This window comes from Stylophora pistillata, chromosome 2 (assembly GCF_964205215.1).
Source record: "Stylophora pistillata chromosome 2, jaStyPist1.2, whole genome shotgun sequence".
NCBI classification, from domain to species: Eukaryota; Metazoa; Cnidaria; class Anthozoa; order Scleractinia; family Pocilloporidae; genus Stylophora; species Stylophora pistillata.
In genome coordinates, this window is record NC_142520.1 from 44,226,470 (window position 1) to 44,246,643 (window position 20,174).

The window sequence follows — 20,174 nt, forward strand, 5'->3', positions numbered from 1 at the left end:
TATTGTCTGCTTATTAAAAAAAATCAAGAGAACCTTAGAAATGCATTGATCTCCAAGCGCAGTGCAATAAATCGAAAATGAGTACAATGCAGCACTAATATATTTATCCCTTCTTACAAATTTGTGGTATAAAAGTCAAAGCGCTAGCTCTTAGCACTCAATCCTCAACTCGCGAAAAAAAAGCTTTAGTTGAGGATATTGTCATGCAGTAATCGGTTCTATTTTTTACTGAATATTCGAAGTGAATTGAAGGGACAAGAAGTAAACGTCTCAAATCATTAATAATTCATGACGTTATAAGCTAACCAGAGCGCTCCATTCGGGTCAGGTGGATGACTTTGAGACTCACGGAAACACCGTTTGAAAATAACTAGCGTTTTGTCACGTTTTCATCACTAGTGATAAAATTGTCATTAGAGCGAATGTTACCAATGGTCAAACATTTGGTGGCAACAGCCAAAAAATCGATTCGGCTCATATTCTCAAGTTAAGTAGGCGTTATGGTGAAACAAAGCAATGCCTACTTCGTTTGGCTGAATTTCGATTTATTTTCGAGAAAATCGATAATAACTGAATTTCGACCAAATGCCGCTTTTGAAGCTCAAAATTTCAGAGAAATCTCGGAGCGTCACGCCACGAATTGAAAACACTTGAACCGATATAAAAACTACCAAATCTTGAAAAACAATAACAATACATATGCCGACAGCAATCTGAACAATTCTTGATCATTTATTTACACAACATAATTGAATTTATCCGACCTTCTTTTAACAAGATTAAAAATAGGTCAAAAGTAACCTGTTATTTAACTACGTGCTATACAAAGTAATCGACTGAAAATCTGGCTATTGTAAGGCAAAGTGTGGTTCTTTTCGATCTCCAAAGGAATTTTAGGGGAAATGATTCAGTGCAATTTAATCAAATTTTAAAGTTGGATAAAATGAGCTGATTTGACGATGCCGTCAGTTATTCGAAAATGTACACATTCACACGAAAACTCGATTGTTTCGTATTTTACATCCAATCTACAGCTTATTTAATATAACATCATCTTACCATCCATATTGCTGTACTACAAAAGGGGATTGCAGTCCTGAAGTTGTTGCATCGCTTCCATAATAGCGATGTAACTTGGCAACTTAGTCAATACATCCTGATAATGATTGTTTGCAAAGCGTATCTCAAGGTTTCTCTCTTTCCATTTCATTGAAATACTTCGCGTAAGAGATCTTTGTTTAAATATAAGTTTACAACCGAACCGTGAACCAAATGTAAGAGGAATGTTTCTAGTTTAGAAACATGTTTCTCACGTGCAGAATAACGCTAATTAGTTCAAATTGAGGTCTACTGAATGAAAACGCAACAATAAAACATTGGACTATGAAACTCATGACTACAGGAACTAAGGTCGTGTGTTACATATACGAAACAGAAGCAAACAATTATCTAACTCCGATCATAATTTAATGTATCATAATTTAATGTTTCATGGTACTTCGGGGGATAAAGCTCATTTTAGGACAAAAAAAAAAAGAGCGAAAGATCTGCAAAGGGCATAGCCCATCAGATATCATTGTAGACGTGCGACAAAGAAAAGTGTAGTGTTTGAATATTTGTTTTTTTTTAAAGGAAGTTTTATAGGGGTCAGACCTGGAAAACCACAACTTTCGCTGACATGTTTTTAAAATCCAACGTTCAACAACTTTATATTTATACTACTTCTCCTGCAGAGGCTACTGTGCCTTGTTAAGTTACACGTGCCGGTAGTAAGACTACGACCCAGGTAGCACGTTCACATTTTCCACAACCACCTTTTCCCGGCAGTGGTCCTCACATCTGGAAATAAAACCATTTCTGCGTATCTCGGGACTCAAGAAACGCTTCGAGTAATTATTGCATCAGGCATTGTGGAAACAGAGGCTTTGAAAAATCAACTCAACTAGTTAGTTATTTAGTATTCTTGCCCAAGAAGGCAGCCAAGTAGTGATCTATCCCCCTCAAATATGGTCGGGTCCAAAGCCATCAAGCCTTATGTGGCGAAATATTATAGAGCGTGGCTGATGCGTAATGAAACATTTAACATAAGTCTGTTGTCTGGTCAGACCAGAACGTTCACGCCCATCGGGAAAAGATTGACATCTAGATTTAACCAGAAAAAAGAAAGTAAAGAAACCCATGTTGTGCCTTTCTCCTTAATCTTTCCTTCCAAGATAATAAATTTAAGAGGTGAATGACTACTTCTTAGAGAATTCCAAAGCCAATCACTGCATCATATGGCGATATATTATTGACCATGGTTTGATATATCAGAAGGAACTCTGCGTCTCGAAATAGAGCCTCTCGTTGACCAAGTTTTGCACTTAGCGGGGGATAAATTGTAATGGAATGTATATCAGCAGGAGGAGAGAATATGGCTGTTCGGCTAAGAACTAGGTCAACTTCGTCTTTTAGCCCGGAAAAACCGAGACTAGCGGAATTGCTCTCAATCAGCCCTCAACAGGCAAGAAGAGGTCTAATTACTGTTTCCTGTTTTCTGGATCGTCTGTCGAGGTCACAGTGTGCTCTTAATATAGTTTTGAACTAACAGCAGATATCCTTACGAGGAGAACGACACACAATGTTGTGGCAGAGTTCACATCTTTTCTCTGCAATTCGTTTTCTTAGTAAACGAAAATGCCAGTTTCAAGGTAATTTCTGTAATTAAGCAAACAATCAATAGAGATTAAAATAGTAAGGAAGAGGAAACAAATACGATTCAATTTTTCAGCGTCTTAAAAAATACTTATAAATCATTTAAAATCCTTACCTCTACTCGAGGCAATTGTCATCTCGACCGGTTTCTTACACAAAGCAAGCACCAAGTGTTGTTTCAGCGATTAACGATAAAAACACCCCTCTAATTTACATTTGGTATGTTTGACTGTAACTCATTTTGAATATTACATACAGTCATTAGAAGTAAATTTAGTAAGAGTGCAGAGAAGTTGAAAACTTATACAGTAGTATTGTAGCAAGAAGAGGTTTTAATCACCGAACTATGTTTATCTTTCATTCTTTTTGTCCTAAAATGAGCTTTATCAACCTAAAGAATAATTTACAAAATAAAAAATATGAACTCAATAAGGATCGGAGTTAAATAAGTGTTTGCTCCTGTTTCCTTTATGTAACACTCGACCTTAGTTCCTGTAGCCACGTGCTTCACAGTCCAAAGTTGTATTTTTGCGGAGCTGTCGGTTACTGCATGTGGACCCTAATTTTGAATTAATTAGCGCTATTCCGCACACGAGAAACATGTTTCTGAACTAGCAACATCTCGCCAACATTTGGTTCGCGGTTTAGTTGAAGACATATTTAAACAAAAAATCTCTTACGTGAAGTAATTACAGCCTCCTTTTCAACGAAATGGAAAGAGAGAAACCTTGAGATACGCTTTGTAAACAATCATTATCAGGATGTGTTGACTACCCTGCAAAGTTATATCGCTATTATGGGAACGATGCAACACATTCAGGACTGCAGTCCCCCTTTGTGGTACAGCAATATGGATGGTAAGATGATGTTATATTAAATAAGCTGTAGATTGGATGTAAAATGCGAAACAATCGAGTTTGCGTGTGAATGTGTACATTTTCGAATAACTGACGGCATCGTCAAATCAGCTCATTCTATCCAACTTTAAAATTTGATTAAATTGCACTGAGTCATTTCCCCAAAAAAATCCTTTGGATACCGAAAAGAACCACACTTTGCCTTACAAAAGTCAGATTTTCAGTCGATTATTTTGTATAGCACATAATTAAATAGTTACTTTTGACCTATTTTTAATCTTGTTAGAACAAGGTCGGATAAATTCAATTACGTTGTGTAAATAAATGATCAAGAATTGCTCAAATTGCTGTCAAATTATGTATTGATTTTTTTTCAAGATTTGGTAGCTTTTATCGGTCAAAGTGTCTTCAATTCGTGGCGCGACACTTCGAGATTCGTCTGAACTTTTGAGCTTCAAAAGCGGCATTTGGGCGAAATTCAGCTTTTATCGATTTTCTCGAAAATCAATCGATATTCAGCCAAACGAAGTATACAGTGCTCTGTCTCACCATTCACCGAGTCGAAATATGGCGTCCAATTTGAATTAACATTGTTTTGGACTTACTAGCCTCGTCTTCATGTGGACAACACAGAAGGATTATTACATGTGTGAGAGGCTAGTAAGTCCAGAACAATGGCAATTCAAATTGGACGCCATATTTTGATTCGGTGTATAACGCCTACCTAACTTGAGAATATGAGCCGAATCGATTTTTCGGCTATTGCCACCATATTTTGAAAATGTTCGATTTTTGGCCACATTTCCTCTTAATCTTCATATTCAAAGCTAACTGAAACACCTTCATACTTCGCGCTCGTTGCCAATCCTCAAGAAAGCTTACTGCCCACTCCTTTCTATATCTGGTAGACTTCGGTACTGCTCTCTCTGCGCAAAGTTTTTCTTCCTCGATTGTTTTCGGGAAGCGAAACCTTCCTTCGGCCATGGCAGAAACAATATGTAAATCACTTCAAGTTCACAACGCTTTTGGAATACAAATTTGGTGCAACGCGAAACTATTGGATAATAAAAAAAAAGCTTACTAATACCATGAATGCCGGCTAAATACAACAAATCACACTTACGAGGCATTTTAAAGAAAAATGGGAAAAGTACAACATTGCATAATTTTGTATTGTTTCTTTGGAGAATTCATTTCAAAAACTCGTACTTCGGGTTTCATCAGGTTTTCAAATTAAACGCCTGAAAACAATAAAACCAAGAGGCAACAGGCTTCGTGGTTTCAAATGTTTTCTCGCGTTTGGGAACCTGATGAAACCCTCGCGCTAGTTTTTTAGATAGTACTAGGAAACGATGTCGTTTTCTTGCTCTCAATAGAGTTGTCTTGCATTCCTCCCAGAAAAACAGTGATCTCCTTTTGGCAGAGGTTGTGATCATCACTTTTGAAGGAAGGTTGCAATTTTAAATTGTGCGATAAGATCACAATTTATTTCAAACAAGACAAATCCTAGTTATCCAACGGTTTTTCGTGACTGTACCTATATGGAATATAATGTCATCTGTCCTCTTATGAAGGTTACATCACTATTACCTCTTACATGTATCGCTGGGTAGCTTATTAACTTTTTTTCCGGCACTCATATGGAACACGGAAAAGAAAGCATAGAACTAACAAAATTAGTTTGTTAGAAGGTATGTTTTAGGGCCTATCCTATCCTATCACCATCTTAATAAGTAAAAATTGATTTAAATCATTGCATATTCTCTCATAAAAAGATATGACTGGACAGCACTGAAACAGTTTTAACCATAAATCGGATGTTTTATGCGAATTTCCATCCTTGACGAAAAGCCATAACAGCGCACGAGTGAGATTTCGAAAATTTTTAATGTGTGTTTCGCCTTTGTTTGGTATCCTTAAAACTTAATGACGTAATCTTCGCCGGCTTTCTTGTTATTGAAATGCGATCAACGTTCGATTTGGTAGGATTTTAATAAGGCAAGAAAAGATCAAATGCAACCTCAGCGAAGGAAAAAGAGTTAGAGAACATTCTATGTGCACCGACATGAAAAAAACAAAGCAAAAACAAAAACAACTATATACAAGAATTCACCGCTCTACACTTGTGAGATTTCAGTGGATGATGAACCAAGGTGTGATGGAACCTAGACTGTCCGAGACCCTCGATAGGCAAAAGACAGAAGTCGCTGTAGAACAAAAATGAAGCAATCGGTTTTAAGTCCACAAATGTTCCTTAAGTTCTTCTTGAGCTGTTTCATACATCCCCAAAGCCTTCAGTAAGATCCTCTGCAAAACAAAGTTCTGTGTTTGCGCACTGTTCTCATGCTGGAGTCAATTTAAACTGCAGCTACGGTTGTTGTTCACCAGTTTTAGTGACAAAATGATGTTCTAGTGAAAAATGTTCAGCTTTAGAGTTCGAGTACTCTCTTCAAAGATGTCTGGGGTTCTAAAGTAGCGAAATATAACACTATTTGTGGTTCTTTTATTGTGCTGTGACCATGGAAAAGTACCCTTTTCCTGAACAGTCCTAGAACTAATTAGTCGTAAGTGGTAGAAAGGGATCAAATAAATTTTTGGGATCCCTCATAAGAGGGATGTAAATGAAAAAATTATGGATTAAACTTTTTAGCAGACTTCCACGAACAAAGAGCGAGATTTAGAAATATTTTGATTGGTTCTTACCAAAAACCAAAAAAATTTCCAGGTACATAATAGTATTGACGATAGTGATAATGCGTTAAGAATGATAGAGCAGCTGAATACTTGTTACACTTACTAACTCTCGTCCTGTGTTGACAGGTACTTGCACAATAACCAGTTGGAGGACTTGCCAAAAGACATATTCAATAACAATATGGAATTAGAAGAACTGTAAGTCAAAAAGTACAGAGTATTCTTCCTAGTTTTAATCCCAATGACTTTGGGAAAGAAACACAAGAAAAGATAAATAGACAATTTCATGGATAGTTGTAACAATAAAAGCTTTACAATAGTTAGACTTTGTCGCCAAAGTCGCAAATTTGTATTGTTTGATACATCAGTCCTAATAGACCCGTCAGCTGAGCCTCTGTTTTGTCTTACACGCAGAAGGAATATAGTTTATCATCTTGGTGACCATTTATCTTCATAAAATAAGTTTAATGATTAATAATCGAGATATAGCCTTCGGAGCATGAAGGTGTGAAAGGGGGAAAGGAGGGGGGGAGGGTGGGGAAGGGAATGGCCACTAGTGAACTAGAGAACTATTTTTGCTACCAGAGGGGAAGGGCGTCTCGTTGTCTCGTTTAATCGTCCTCCATTTTAAAGACGAGTTCGTTAGTTACGCTGGAAGATAAAAAACAGGCCATGATTGGAGAAACATCACAAAGTCTCTAGCCACTATGTGACAAATCAAAAAATCTTCAGTGCATTCATGCGAGACTGGAAGATTGAAGCTAGCAACTAAGGGATGCAGACGTACATATTGACGCTCCTCCAAAAATTATTGAAAATCATAGAATTTTAATATATGAGCAAGCCAATCAACAGAAAAGCGAGGAGAAGAAAACGTTTGAGTAAAGATAGCTCATCGTCAGATGAAAAGAAGCAAAAAAAACCTGTTGGAAGTGAACGAAGGCAACGACACTTCAAGCTTCGACATAGCGAGCAAGAGTGAGGACGAAATCGTTAGCCGCCACCACTTAGTAAAATATTAACACGCCTAAAAAAGCTTGACTCAATCAACGAAGCTCGAGAATCGCTTAAGAGCCTTAATACTGAAGTAAATAAGCTCGCACTTTACGTCAGTACTCTACAAAAGAAAGAAGCCAATAACAAATTCATTCAAGAAATCGACGTAGGTGTAAAATTTCTTGAAGACGGGGTCAACACTCACTGAAAACATCAACAAACTGAAGAAGTTATATCACTACGCGAAAGAGCTGCTTTACCAAGAAACTTTAAGCCGCCGTGGAAAGAGACCTGTGAAGGCAAGCAGGGGAAACGAGAGAATACTGAAGAAATCACCAATTCCACCATGGAGGAAAAACTGCAAGTAACGGTGGAAAATTGAATTCTAACGGCTACACATCAAGTGGAAAAGCAACAAAAAACCGTCAGAACCCAAGCCCAATTCTAAGGCCTTTTCCTCACTTTACCGAAAGTATGCCGCTTTTACATGGGTGACTTACTTCCTAGGAACACTACCCGACATCCGGGATCTACTAGAGCCATTGGAGAATGCAATATCTCAGGTACTTATTCCTATGATACAAGTGTAATCCCTTAGACTAGGAAATCCTTGTGCTCCCGGTCCGCCTTGGAGGCCTCTGTCACGTAAAACTAAACCGGGAACCAAGTCTGAAGTACACTTTGTCAGTCAAAGTGACAACGCCCCTCGTTAAGCATATCGCATCTCAAAAACACTAGCTACAAGACGAGTCTTTAGTGAATTCAGCACAAAACGCATCCAGTCAGTTGCGAAGTATTTGGATTCCTCTGTGTAAATTACTTAGCGCTGGATTTTCATTTATGGCGTTTTGGCAGTCAGAAGGAATATAGACTTCCGGTCGTTCCGCCCTCCACCCCGGTTGGCTCAATTGGTTAGAGCGCCGGATTGTGTGGTGCGAGAAGTCGAGGGTTCGAGACCCGGCCGGATCAATACTCATGGTCTTAAAATAACATAGGAGAATTTGTTACCTTTTTATGATATCAATTCACGCCGGGTCAGCTGTTGTCAAAAACTGATCATTTAGCTACCGCGACTTGTCAGCGGTAATTCCCGTTAGAGCAATATGGCGTCGAGTGAAAGTTTCTCTCGGGAGCAAGTGTTGGAGGAGGTTTGTTCAAACAGTAGTGATGTTGGAAACTCAGAGCCAGATTATAGCCTGGAAGATGTAATAAAACGGTCAGTGGGCAAGTTTTATCCTTTCAGACGGCTTTTGGATAATTATTCTACTTTTAGTGTGGAAGCGAGCTTCTGTTTAGAAAACCTCTTCAAAAGGAATGAGGCCCGAAGGAGCAATATGGATAAAGTGATGTTCCCAACAACAACTGTTTGGCCGATGATCACCACAGAGGTTTTGATGTGGGTGAAATGTATAAATCGGCGAATGCTAGCTATCCCCAAGGCAAGAAACCCGTGGTGCATTGAATTAAAACGCGACCTGCCTCAGGAAATAGTTATTCCAGCACATTAGGGACGCAGTCAAAAAAGGAGTTTCTGCATTTGGAGTATTAGTGGAGGACTCCATGGTAAAGTTCACCCAAAAAAAGCGTTTGTTCCGCGATTTCTCAAAATCTTGTGGTGTTACTCAAAGTGACATTAAGACTAAACTGAAGAAAACCTTTCGTGGAAATCGAAAGAATTTCAGAGCAGGAGTGCTAGTGGATGATCATAAGCCTTTTACAATTCGTTATGATCATAAACGTGTGCAGGTGGTTGTAACTTGTCATTATGGATGTTGGAATAATTTTGGATATGGCTTTTACAGTTAAGAGATTGTAGGTTTTGACTGGTACACTTACAAGGAGTGACGTACACTCCATAAATATCATGTGGCTATGTACTTCTGAAATAAATTGATTCTGTTTTCCTGTTATACACAAATAAAATGAGCAGGTGCGTATATCAGAGTGTTGTTTCACTAATTTTCCTAATATGTTAAGTTCAGGGAGGGTGTGTGAAGTAGGGGCTATAGGGGTCAGGATTTTTCTTCCATCAAAATCTCCTCCCAGGTTGGGACCAACAACTGGCTTAAATTAGGCGGAATCACCTCATAATGAGACATGTTTCCCTTTCTGAATAAACTACCGGTTGTAATTTTTGATAGTGGGACTGGAGAGATATAGGTTAGGTGCATAATGACATACCAGTTGCATTATAAGTTCATTTTAATTGCTCTTTTCCAACATGGACAACTTGATATTCTAAATTCTGTTACACAATTTTAAATAGCCAATAAAATAAATAGATAAATACCAAATTAATAAACAGCCAATGAAATTGTATTTCTGAAAAAGTAAGTCCCTGTATCAGATGCATGATTTCAAGGGTGACCGACTTCTTCAAACATCTTCAGGATTGTTCAACACACATATAAGCTTCAGTATGTGTTTCAAAACAAATTAAGTGTTTTCTTCAGAAGGTAAATAGATGCCTTAATGATATAATAACGTGTCACTCTTATAAAAAGTGTTTTCTTTATGAAAAATTGCCAAACAAATGTGAAAATTAGCTACACATCAATTCATGTATCTATTTCTGAATGTAATGAGTAAGTAATAAACATTTCAATAAGGTAATACAATATATAAAATAGTGGATCACATAAATTTTGGGTTGTAAAAGGAAGCCAAGGGCCAATTTTCATTGTAAAATACTACTAAGAACTGCCACTGACAAGTTGCAGTAGTTACAGTGTAAATGATCAGTTTTGACACCAGTTACATATCTATACGAGGTAAAATCTTTCCCTGTTTGACACTTGCATGGATTAGTGAAAATATGTTATCACTACAAAAGTAATAGCTAGTGTCTGTGGGATCGGCTTTCTGCAATTCACAATAGCAGTAACTAGAGTCATCGAAAACCGGGGGGGGGGTATGTAAACACTTTTGCTTGGAGCATAGGAACAAGGCTCATAGCCTTGTTCTGGTAACCATATTAGCATGACGAATTCATGCTTAAATATTTCTTGCCACCTCTGTTGGTACGTGGTATTTACACTTAACCTTTGCAATGCAACGTTTTTGGCCTCCCTCCCCTCCATTGTGACTGTCAAAAGTCGCTGCTTGTAGATGTTATAAACTTCCTCGGCATGCGCCGGTAATACATGACCAATGGTCCAAACAGTTGGATTAACTGCAGATGATAGGAACATTACATTGGCTCTGAAGTATTCTTCTGCTAGAGATTTAAGTTTACTAAGATGTTTCCTGGACTTCAAATCTGTTAAAAATTGAAAAACAGTCTCTCAGCCTGATCCCAATGTAAACTAATGCCAACACTGTGTGCCTTTGTTTCTTACTGTCTCCCTCCCTACTCAAAACCTTTATAAGCCGCATAAAATTATGGCAGAACAACCGTGACTCCTTCCCATTAAAACGGTACATCAAGTCCCCTTGCTTTCTTAGGGTTTCATTGAACCATTTCTTTACTTTTGTGGCTAAACGAGTTGTCTTGATCTCATACTGAAGGGCAGTTACAACATTTGCAAAGCAACTGTCTTTTGGTACATCTGAAAAGGTTTTGTGTGTTGGCAGTATGTCTGATTTCTCAACGGCTTCCTTCAAAAGGGATTTGAAAAAGTGCTGCCAAGCATTATTTTTCAGATGCAAAGGTTCCACATAAGCCGTATCAATGAGTTTCCTAACCAGGGGAATAATTTCTTGCCTGCTCTTTTGACGAGCAATGAAGTCGGTCACTTTTGATCTTTTCGTTTTGACAGACACTGGTTTTCCGTGGAGAGAGTTCTTAAATTTCTCAACACTTTCAGCTACCTTAACCCTCTGTTGGAAAGACCATGGCCTCTACTTACATGAAGGATTAGTTCCAAAAGTAGCTTGCAAGTCGGAGTAGTCATTCCTACTTACATTCTCAAAAGAAGAAAAGTACGTAGCTGCATTAGATAGCTCCCCTCCTAGCATGGCCAACATCTTCATTTCATTAGGAAGCTCTTGAAACTTCAATGTTACATGCAGATCATTTATGTTAAACACCTTCCCCTCCAATTCTGCCATTTGTTTACACACTGTTAGGACATACTTTTTGACCACTAGGGAAGATTCCTCACAATTAGCTCCGAATAACAAAAAGTTGTCAGAACTGGAGCCTACCCTTTCTCCAGTGTTTAAAAAGCTGAGTAGAAATGAGCAAGCAGTCCCGTTCTTACCGTAGGGACACCCATCTCCTCCAAATGCGATTAGGAAAGTGCCTTCAGTCTCGGTAAACCATTTCAAGGTATTTTTGCGAGAATTCTGTACTTTCAAATAAAAGCTTTCCAATCTAGGTAGCAATTCCCTTAAATCTCTGAAGCATCCACTGCTATTTTCACCCTCTAAGTACGGAGTAAATCGATCCTTGATAGAATAGATTGTCCCAGTATCAATTTTATTTACTTCCTTATTGAGGGAATTATATGTAAGCAACTTTGGTATGGGACACTTTGACATGAAAGTAATGGCTGTTTTACCCCCTCGTTTCTTTGCACTAGGCTTCATAGTGGATGCCAGTCTAACAGCCTGATATTTGCGTTTACCCATCACACCTGCAGTGTGGCATGTAGCTACACTTCTTAACATATTATCCCTCGAATTTTGAAAGTCTTCCCTTTCCTCTTTTTGCTTCTTATCAGTTATGTAGTTTGTTACTTTAATATTACATAATATATAGTCTCCAAGTTCACTTGTCTTGCATCTTTTTTGTAGAGTGTCAAAGAGACCATAAAGGGCAGGCCTTTTGTTTGTCTTGGTAGCCCCGTGTATCTGACATGCCTTTGAAAATGTTTCACGGGTTCTTCTAAGAGATGTTTGTGATGTGTAACTTGGATTTTCAAGGGATGTTGGGGAGCGCACTCTCTTCTCCCCCTAGAAATAAAATGATTCCACTATTAATGACACTTTAAAATGTGCTGAGAATGATAGTTACCATGATTTTAACGTGTAGGAACTACCTTTAGTGTGTATGTGATGGTTTAAACTCGTTTTTGGTTTAATTTTCTCTTCAAACCAGCTTGACTTGTATTTCCCCTTGTTTTAAAATCATTATCATGAGCTCAAACAGAAAAATTTAAATCTGAGCCTGGTCTGAAATACCACAAAGCAAAATTAAATTCTAGCCACAACATGTGTAATACTTATATTCATATTTATTCTGTGGAGAAACTGAATCAGTGTTTTAAGTTGGGATTTATGAACACAGTTCTCTTACAACAAATTACTTACTAGAGTCAAATACAAGAATAATGAACGCAGCCATACTAGTAGAATATAAGGACACAAACTTTGTTACCTTTGAGTTTAACTTTGCTCTTAGCTCATCGGACAAACTTTCAGATGTTTTTTTGAGTTTGTTTACCTAGGAAATAAGAAGAAATGATTTACCACTAACCAAACATTGCACATTACCCTCCTCAAGTATAAATCTCAAGTTTTGAAATGCTAGCCAGCAATTTCATGTAATACCATATTAGAGTACATGCAAGTACATGCAAAAATTTCAGCATGCTGATTGGTTGAGGGCATGTCAATTAAACCCAAACAGTGCAGATAGTTTAAATTGAGTGCACATAGTTGAAATAGAGTGCAGAAAGTTGAAATTAAATTGCATGTATCTTGTTGAGAAGTAATCAAATGAATTTTCTTGCACAACTTGGAATGAATACGCACTCAAAATTCTTTTAGATAACAAACTGCACTCGCCCTATAGGCTTGTACAATGTTTTGTAGACTTTGAAAAATTTGCTCGAGCTTATTTATTCCAAATTCCAATCAGAATCATTTGATTACCAATAAGCTTACATATTAGACAGAAATTAAAAAAAATTATATCAATTTATATCATTTTATGTAATAAAATGATGACAATTTTAGGACGGCTTTAAAAATATGCAATCATAAAAAATACTTAAACATACCTTCCCATTCAATCGGCAGCCCTTTTGCTGCTGAAGTTTTATTTCTGACAGAGCTCTTGTTTTTTCTTTGGCCACTTGAACTGAAATGTCGCGTTTGGCTTTCATAAACTCGCTGACAGCATAGCGCTTGCATTTTTTAGGTATTTTCCTTCGGAAAATGGTACTGGTACTACTTTCTTACTTGTGATCATGCACTAGCTCTTCTACTCTGAAATTCTTTCGATTTCCACTAAAAGTTTTCTTCAGTGTAGTATTAACGTCAGTTTGAGCAACACCACACAATTTTGATACTCCAAATGCAGATTTCCTCACCCCCACAGTTGACAGGCTCAAGACGATTATTAAAAGCTACAAAACAATTCCATGAATACAAATTGACAAGGAGACGAAAGGTTGTGCGCATGAATAATCGAAATTTCCGAAATGCAATTAGAAATCAAGAATAAAAAACATACGATTCTTACCAGAAGAATAGACAAGCCATAACTCATTGTTTCAGATCTGTAGCTACAATTGCAAAGAATTGTATCGAAGCTAAAACAAGCTTTTTTCAGGAGAAGCTACGGCTTCCCAGTAGACGGAAGTTTACGTACAAATGATCACCACGTCTCCTTGAAGAACCTATGACATATTTGGTATCAATAGAAAACTTTTTCCCTCCACTTTCAGATGAAATATTTTTTTTCATAAACAACACTCTATCCCACAATGCAAATGCCGTTGATTTATACCCGTACAGAATAGCTCCCAGACCTCCTCGGAAAGCTCACGGTCGAGAACCCATCGCTGGCTTTGTTTAAATGTCGCAAAATTGGAGACAGCTGACCCGGCGATCTAGTCTTCTCGGATAAGGACGAAGAAACCGTAGGCCCCGTCTCCTGTGGGGTTAGGGGTAGGAGACGTTAATTTCCCACGCACGAGATTACTGTGTGGTGGATGTCCTCCCCTGGGGTGGGATGGGTGGTTGCTGTCTTACGTTTAATACATGAGCCTCTGGCTCGGGCAATCTGGGTAGCCGTGCCTCACGTAAAGACAGTAAACTTGATTGAATTGAATTGACTTGAATTGTTGAATTGATGACAATACAACACGAGGCAGTGGAAGAGACCTTGCCATACTAACAGCAAACAGCGATTCTCTGTGCCTCTTTTGTTGGCTGAGGCGGGAGACATTTTCGTCCGCTGGTTTCCTGAGTCGAGAGCTCAACTGAAATAACGAATATGCTTCAACTAATGACCAATTATGATCAACAAAACTGAAACTATGTTCATGTTTTCCTATTGAAATTCCTCTTGGAAAGAGAGAAAACCTAAGCTATTTTTGTCACTTATAGATTCTCCAATTGGCTCATAACTAGTCATAAGATATTTTTTTCATTGACTAAGAAAGATCTCATCGCCAATCTCTGGGTTTCAAGTGTTCCTGAAACTTTTTTTGAGGGCTTAACACTAAAATAGTAAACATCTGTACGTACAAACATCACGTCAGTATACACACTTAAAGACTTTCAAGAATTTTACAAAATTAGAAAAGTGTACAAAGTTTTTGAAGATATTTTGTGGTTGTATACCTGCAGGTATAGGTATAAGTATAATATTTTTTAAATACTTTGAAATAGAATATAGAATCAGCTTCATTCAAAACAGCTTTTCATTCCGTTGTGGACGAGTTCATTTGATGTTATTCGCCACTAGGTGAAAATAGTATCCCATTATTTTCTCTTGTCCTCACTCATCTACCTGAGAGTTCAAAACCACAGAATATGCACCACTGAATCTAGAGCATGCAGATTGGACCTGATCACATGACTAAAATGCCGACTTTTTTTTAGGTATTTTCTGAAATGATTTCTTTTCAAAAAGATAGAAATAAAAAAAATAACAATATAAAAATATGAATTTATTAGGCAATTTAAACCTGAACATAGCGTTTAAATTTGCGCCTGCTCAATATATAATTTTTAATGAAAACTATACAACATTTTTGAGAATAGCAATTTGCTATACTTTATTTACCAATCCAGTGTAATTAACATCACTCTTAATTATCTTTGGCCGGCGGTTGAGCAACAATCAGTTAAAGAAATTACCATCAGGCCTTTTCAGTAGCACCACCCGGCTGTATGGCTTGTAAGTTTGAAATCTACCCCTTTTAAGTAAAGAACGCATGAAATCCGTCCCAACTGTAGGCAGGAATATCAACAGATCTTAGCAGCGCTTTTAAGCGATTCAGTATTTTCCATAGACCCCTAAGTCATTGTATGCATACATGTCCAATACACCCAAACCGTTGCAATAGAGTACCGAAGCCCTGACGTCACGTTTCCATGGTTGCATTTCTGCTGGATCTAAACAAACTCACATGTGTTTAACATGGCGGCGTTGTCGATAACATCGTTCGCAAAATACTTCTCAGATGAGCCTAAATCTTTAAACCGTGGCGAAAACCATTACCAATCTGGACACGTTCTATCTTTTTGCTATTGTGATGGAATTATCAGAGGGTCAGTGCAAGCGAGCATGAAAAGTACGACGTATAAAGTCACAGTAAGTGTAAAATTTCTATTACTCGATGTCTATCCGTTAACATCGCCAAACCAAAACTTATTTAAATTAAGTGATTTCGAATCTTCGTTTAAAGGAAATCTTGAAAAGTAAGCTTATATTTCTTTTTCTCTTTCCTTCGCAGATATATCTTCAAGAAAACGAAATACGTTCCACAGAATGCGAGTGCCCTCGTGGCGGTTCAAAGTGTAGTCACGCTGTAGCTCTGTTCCTTCATGGCTACCACAACTTAAGTAGAACTGACATCGAATGTCAGTGGAAGAAACAAAAGGCATCCGAGGTGGTTAAAACGGTAGAAGATCTGTATCCACCCAAAGAAACTAAAGTCCTAAAACGAAAAACTACAGATGAGGACAGAGAATGGCTACGGAACAAGCTGAAGAGATACGGCGAGTTCACAGGAATGTTATGGCTTTTGAGCCCCGAACCTGACAAAGAGAATCGTCTGCCGATCTCCACAGTCGAAGAAATCATTTTATCGAGAGAGTTTGTTGAAAGCGGACTTGATACAAATTTCTTGTTGGAAAAATTGAAAGTAAGTGAGCAGCAAGTGAAATCAGTCTGTGAGATCACGAAAGAGCAACGTGAATGTGGAGAGTGGCATGTGGTGAGAAAAGGACGTTTGACTGCTAGCAATTTTGGTCCAGTTCTTGAAGCAAAAAGAGTCACTCCTTCCCTTATCAAGCGTGTTCTTGGAGAATACGACATCTCTCGAGTGCAGGCTGTTCGATGGGGTGTCGTTAACGAGAAAGAAGGAATAAAGGCCTTCACCAAATTAACAATGAAAGTAGTAAAGGATTGTGGCCTTTGGCTACACAAGTCTGGTGTTTTGGGTGCATCACCAGATGGACTTGTTGATGACAATGCGATCATTGAAGTCAAATGCCCTTACACACATCGCAATTCAACAATTGAGGAGGCTGTTAAAGACCCTAAGTTCTGTTTAGTAAAGAGAGATGCTGGCTATTGTTTAAAACAATCCCACCACTACTGGCATCAAGTCCAGGGTCAGCTGTTTATAACTGGGAAGCAAATCTGTTACTTTGTGGTTTGGACAACAATGCAAACTGTTGTGTTGGCAATCCAGAAAGACTGCACATGGGAACCAAATCTTCTTTCACTTCAAGAATTTTATACAATTCACATGATTCCTGCACTTGTTGATGGTGGTCTTTAAATTTTAAGACTTTGTTGTAAAATTAATGTAGTTTTTTATAAAGTAATGGATTTGATAATACATACTTTTAGAAATATTTTTTAAAATATTGTTTTATTTGGTAAAATCATTGCAACTTTTACAACAAATATGCAGTAACTGAAGGGTGTATATAAAATAAAAATGTTCATGTTAATCTTAAAATTGTTTTTCTTTAAACAGCAACATTTGCTGGGGTTTTTACATTAGCTACTTGAGACAAGAAAATGATAGATTCATTGTAATCGTATTTGAATACAGTTGGTTATCTGAATTCATAATAAGACTAGCATAAGGGTGTGGTGGCAGGAATACTGATCAGAAATAAATAGTTTGTCATTAAGTTGTGTATCATGATTCCTTGTATCATGAGCAAGTAAAATAGGGTTACAAGCTTTTCACAGATCACACAACACCTGTCCACTCTTTGTATCAGAATACAGTTAATTGATTAACTATGATCAGACAATGCCAATGTATACCAGGCCTTAGTAAACTGATGTAAGATGATCAATATTTCAATTAAAATGACTAATCAAAGTCAACAGTGTCATTGGTTTCCTTAATTAATGGGTTTTGTAAATTAACTAAAGCACCACATAGCTGTATAATCTTACCAGAGAGGGATCGCAAGTATGGTGGCACAAAATTTAAAATTTTATAGTTCTTCAATCTAGCATTAGCACGTTCTACGTGTATACGACATTTTGCAATGCTCTTTGTTAACTTAACTTCACTTTCTGTAAATTTTCCATTGTTCAAGAATGGGGGAATGTTCACATATACACCATTAGGAACAATATCATTTATCAAAAACCCTTTATCCGCAAGTATAATATCCCCAGCAACAAAATGCTTTAATATTCCTGACTTTTGAACCGTTACTTTATCTGATACTGAGCCAGGGAAAAGTTTACTTACATAAGTTATAACCGCGTTGGGTGCCACACCAACAATTGTCTTAAAAGAATTCATACCCCTGTACGTTGAATATGTCAATTTTTGGTCACTCATAAGCTTAGGTGTAGCAACCTCGATATCGGTGCAATCTATTACCATACGACAGTCTCCAAATAAGCTAAATGAGCCTGGAAGTGAAGTTTTGTTTTTTTGTCTGGATGGAACAGCTATCTCCATTTGATCTTCATATAGAATTTGGTGCAAAACATGGATAAATGTTGTCACAATATTCGCTATTGTAGCAGTACTGCAACTAAAAAGTTCAGCTAAATGTAAGTTATGATAATTATGTCTAATCTTCATCAATGTTATCAATATTTGATCTTCAAAAGATATCTTGTCTACTTTCCAGCCACACACGTAAACAATATCGTTGCGGTATCTTTCGGCATATTCGACAACAATGTGGAACATTTCTTTGTTTGGGAGGCCAGTTTCCATGTTGATTACCTTTGAATCCATGTTAAAAGAGCTGTAGTTTCTTTTTAAGTAGCTTTCTTTTTCTTTCAACTCGGATACTTGGGTCTTTAATGTCCCTAGCTCTGCTTGTAGCAGGATATTTTCAGTCTGCAAAGTAGTGCATTTCATTTGCATCTCCTCGCAACTGAGCTCGCAAGGCTCGTTCTGGTTGCTCTTCGTCGAAGATTCTGAAAGGATCTGCTCGATAGTCGTTGTCTCTGGGACTTCAGTTCTTTGCTTTTTCCTTTTTGGAGCATTTCGAGATTCAAATAGTTTGTCTTTATTCCAGGAAAAGACCTCGGGGCCTTCTTCTTTACTTCCTCGGAAATGACAACTACAAACTCGAGCGCCTTTGCCAGGTTCACGATCAGCTCGTCTGGAGAGAGAAAACGAAGGTTTTAAACTTTAATCATAACGTAAAAAAAAGCTTTTTTTCTCTCTAGAGGTCTTTCAAAGGTATAATCCACAGGTCAGTGCACTTTTGAGTGGTTAAATAAAACCATCTTCCGCGTAACTATAACCGACACGTGGCCGTGCATCATGGTGGTCATTGTACCAAAAATCAACCTACCTTATTAGAGAAATCCATTTTCTTCTTTGAGCAGGATCTTTGGGGAAACGGTAAAAGCTGCAATTGTGACTTTCTGACTGATGATTGCAGTCGGGAACGAAGCATTGGCCCATTTTATGATGAGATGTAACGAAAGACGCCAAATAGTGTTTAGATCCAGCAAAAATGCTACCATGGTAACATGACGTCACACTTCGGCACTCTATTCGTCTACGGCTGTTGATGAATTGTCACACCGGAAGTCGAATCGTTTGTTGACATACCGGAAGTCAAGGGGCGTGCACGTGAGTGATGAGTGAAAATGAGTGGCAAGGTACGAGAACATCGCAACATGAACCTTCCACGTTCTTAAAGCGTGCAACAGCCGGGCTATTGTCAGAATATTATAAAAAATACAAGGGTAGAAAAGGTTCACGAATCGACACGACTCGCATGGGTCTATTCGATTGGTCTTGAGTTGAATCGATTCGTTCCACTGGAAGTCAAAATGCAGGAGAAGAGAATACACACTTAGGTGTCAAATTGGGGTATTCAGTGTTGACGACTCGTCATTAGTAAAGTCAACTCGTCTCATCAGAAGTCGATTCACAAAATAAGACAATACATACTTAAGCATTTCAATTTGGGTATCCAAGGTTGACGAATCGACACGATTCGCACGGATCGACTCGACTCGTCATTTGTAAAGGTGATCCTTCTCTCACTGGAAGTCGATTTGCAGAGGAACGCAATACACACTTAAGCGTTGACGATTGGCACGCGATTTTAGTCGAGTCGATGTCGATTCACAAAAAAAAATCCTTCAGTTCATTACATTTCTCGTCGGAAATCTATCCTCAGAAGAACATAATGCACGCTTAAGCTTTGATGACTTAAAAGGATGAACTTCACGCGTTCTCTATTTGTGTCCATGTCGATTCTCATAATTAATACGAACACCTAAGCATCAGAGATTAGTGGATGGAGGTTAATCAATTTTGTTGAATGTACATGATTTGCGCAGCTCCAATGGAGTCATCATCAGGAAAGTTAACCCGTCTCATTCGAATCCCAGATAAATGCACATGAACTTTTCTCGTTTGACCTAAGAAGATAGGTAAGCTGTAAACCCAGGCCCACGCTATATTTCTTTTTTATGTATCATCCACTTGCTTTGTAAGTGGTATGTTTATAGAGCACCGAAGCCGCTTTCAGTTTTAACGATTCTTGTCCTTTAGCTGCTGGAGCTGAGTAACGTCT

General features: G+C 37.9%; 2 protein-coding genes and 1 pseudogene across 2 annotated transcripts; 1 reads left to right on the top strand and 2 right to left on the bottom strand.

Moving 5' to 3' along the window:
* Positions 1–10,045: 10,045 nt before the first annotated feature.
* LOC111346604 (uncharacterized) lies at positions 10,046–11,461 on the bottom strand (annotated as a pseudogene).
* Positions 11,462–15,481: 4,020 nt separating this feature from the next.
* Positions 15,482–17,485, top strand: LOC148739732 (uncharacterized). Its single transcript, XM_088750050.1, has 2 exons — positions 15,482–15,732; positions 15,875–17,485. Exons 1-2 carry the CDS (start codon positions 15,559–15,561, stop codon positions 16,925–16,927), a joined length of 1,227 nt encoding a protein of 408 aa, XP_088606176.1. The 5' UTR covers positions 15,482–15,558; the 3' UTR covers positions 16,928–17,485.
* LOC148739733 (uncharacterized) lies at positions 17,002–19,138 on the bottom strand. The gene is made up of 2 exons (XM_088750045.1): positions 18,936–19,138; positions 17,002–18,740 (listed from the first exon to the last, which is right to left on the bottom strand). Exons 1-2 carry the CDS (start codon positions 19,046–19,048, stop codon positions 17,477–17,479), a joined length of 1,377 nt encoding a protein of 458 aa, XP_088606171.1. The 5' UTR covers positions 19,049–19,138; the 3' UTR covers positions 17,002–17,476.
* Positions 19,139–20,174: the final 1,036 nt, after the last annotated feature.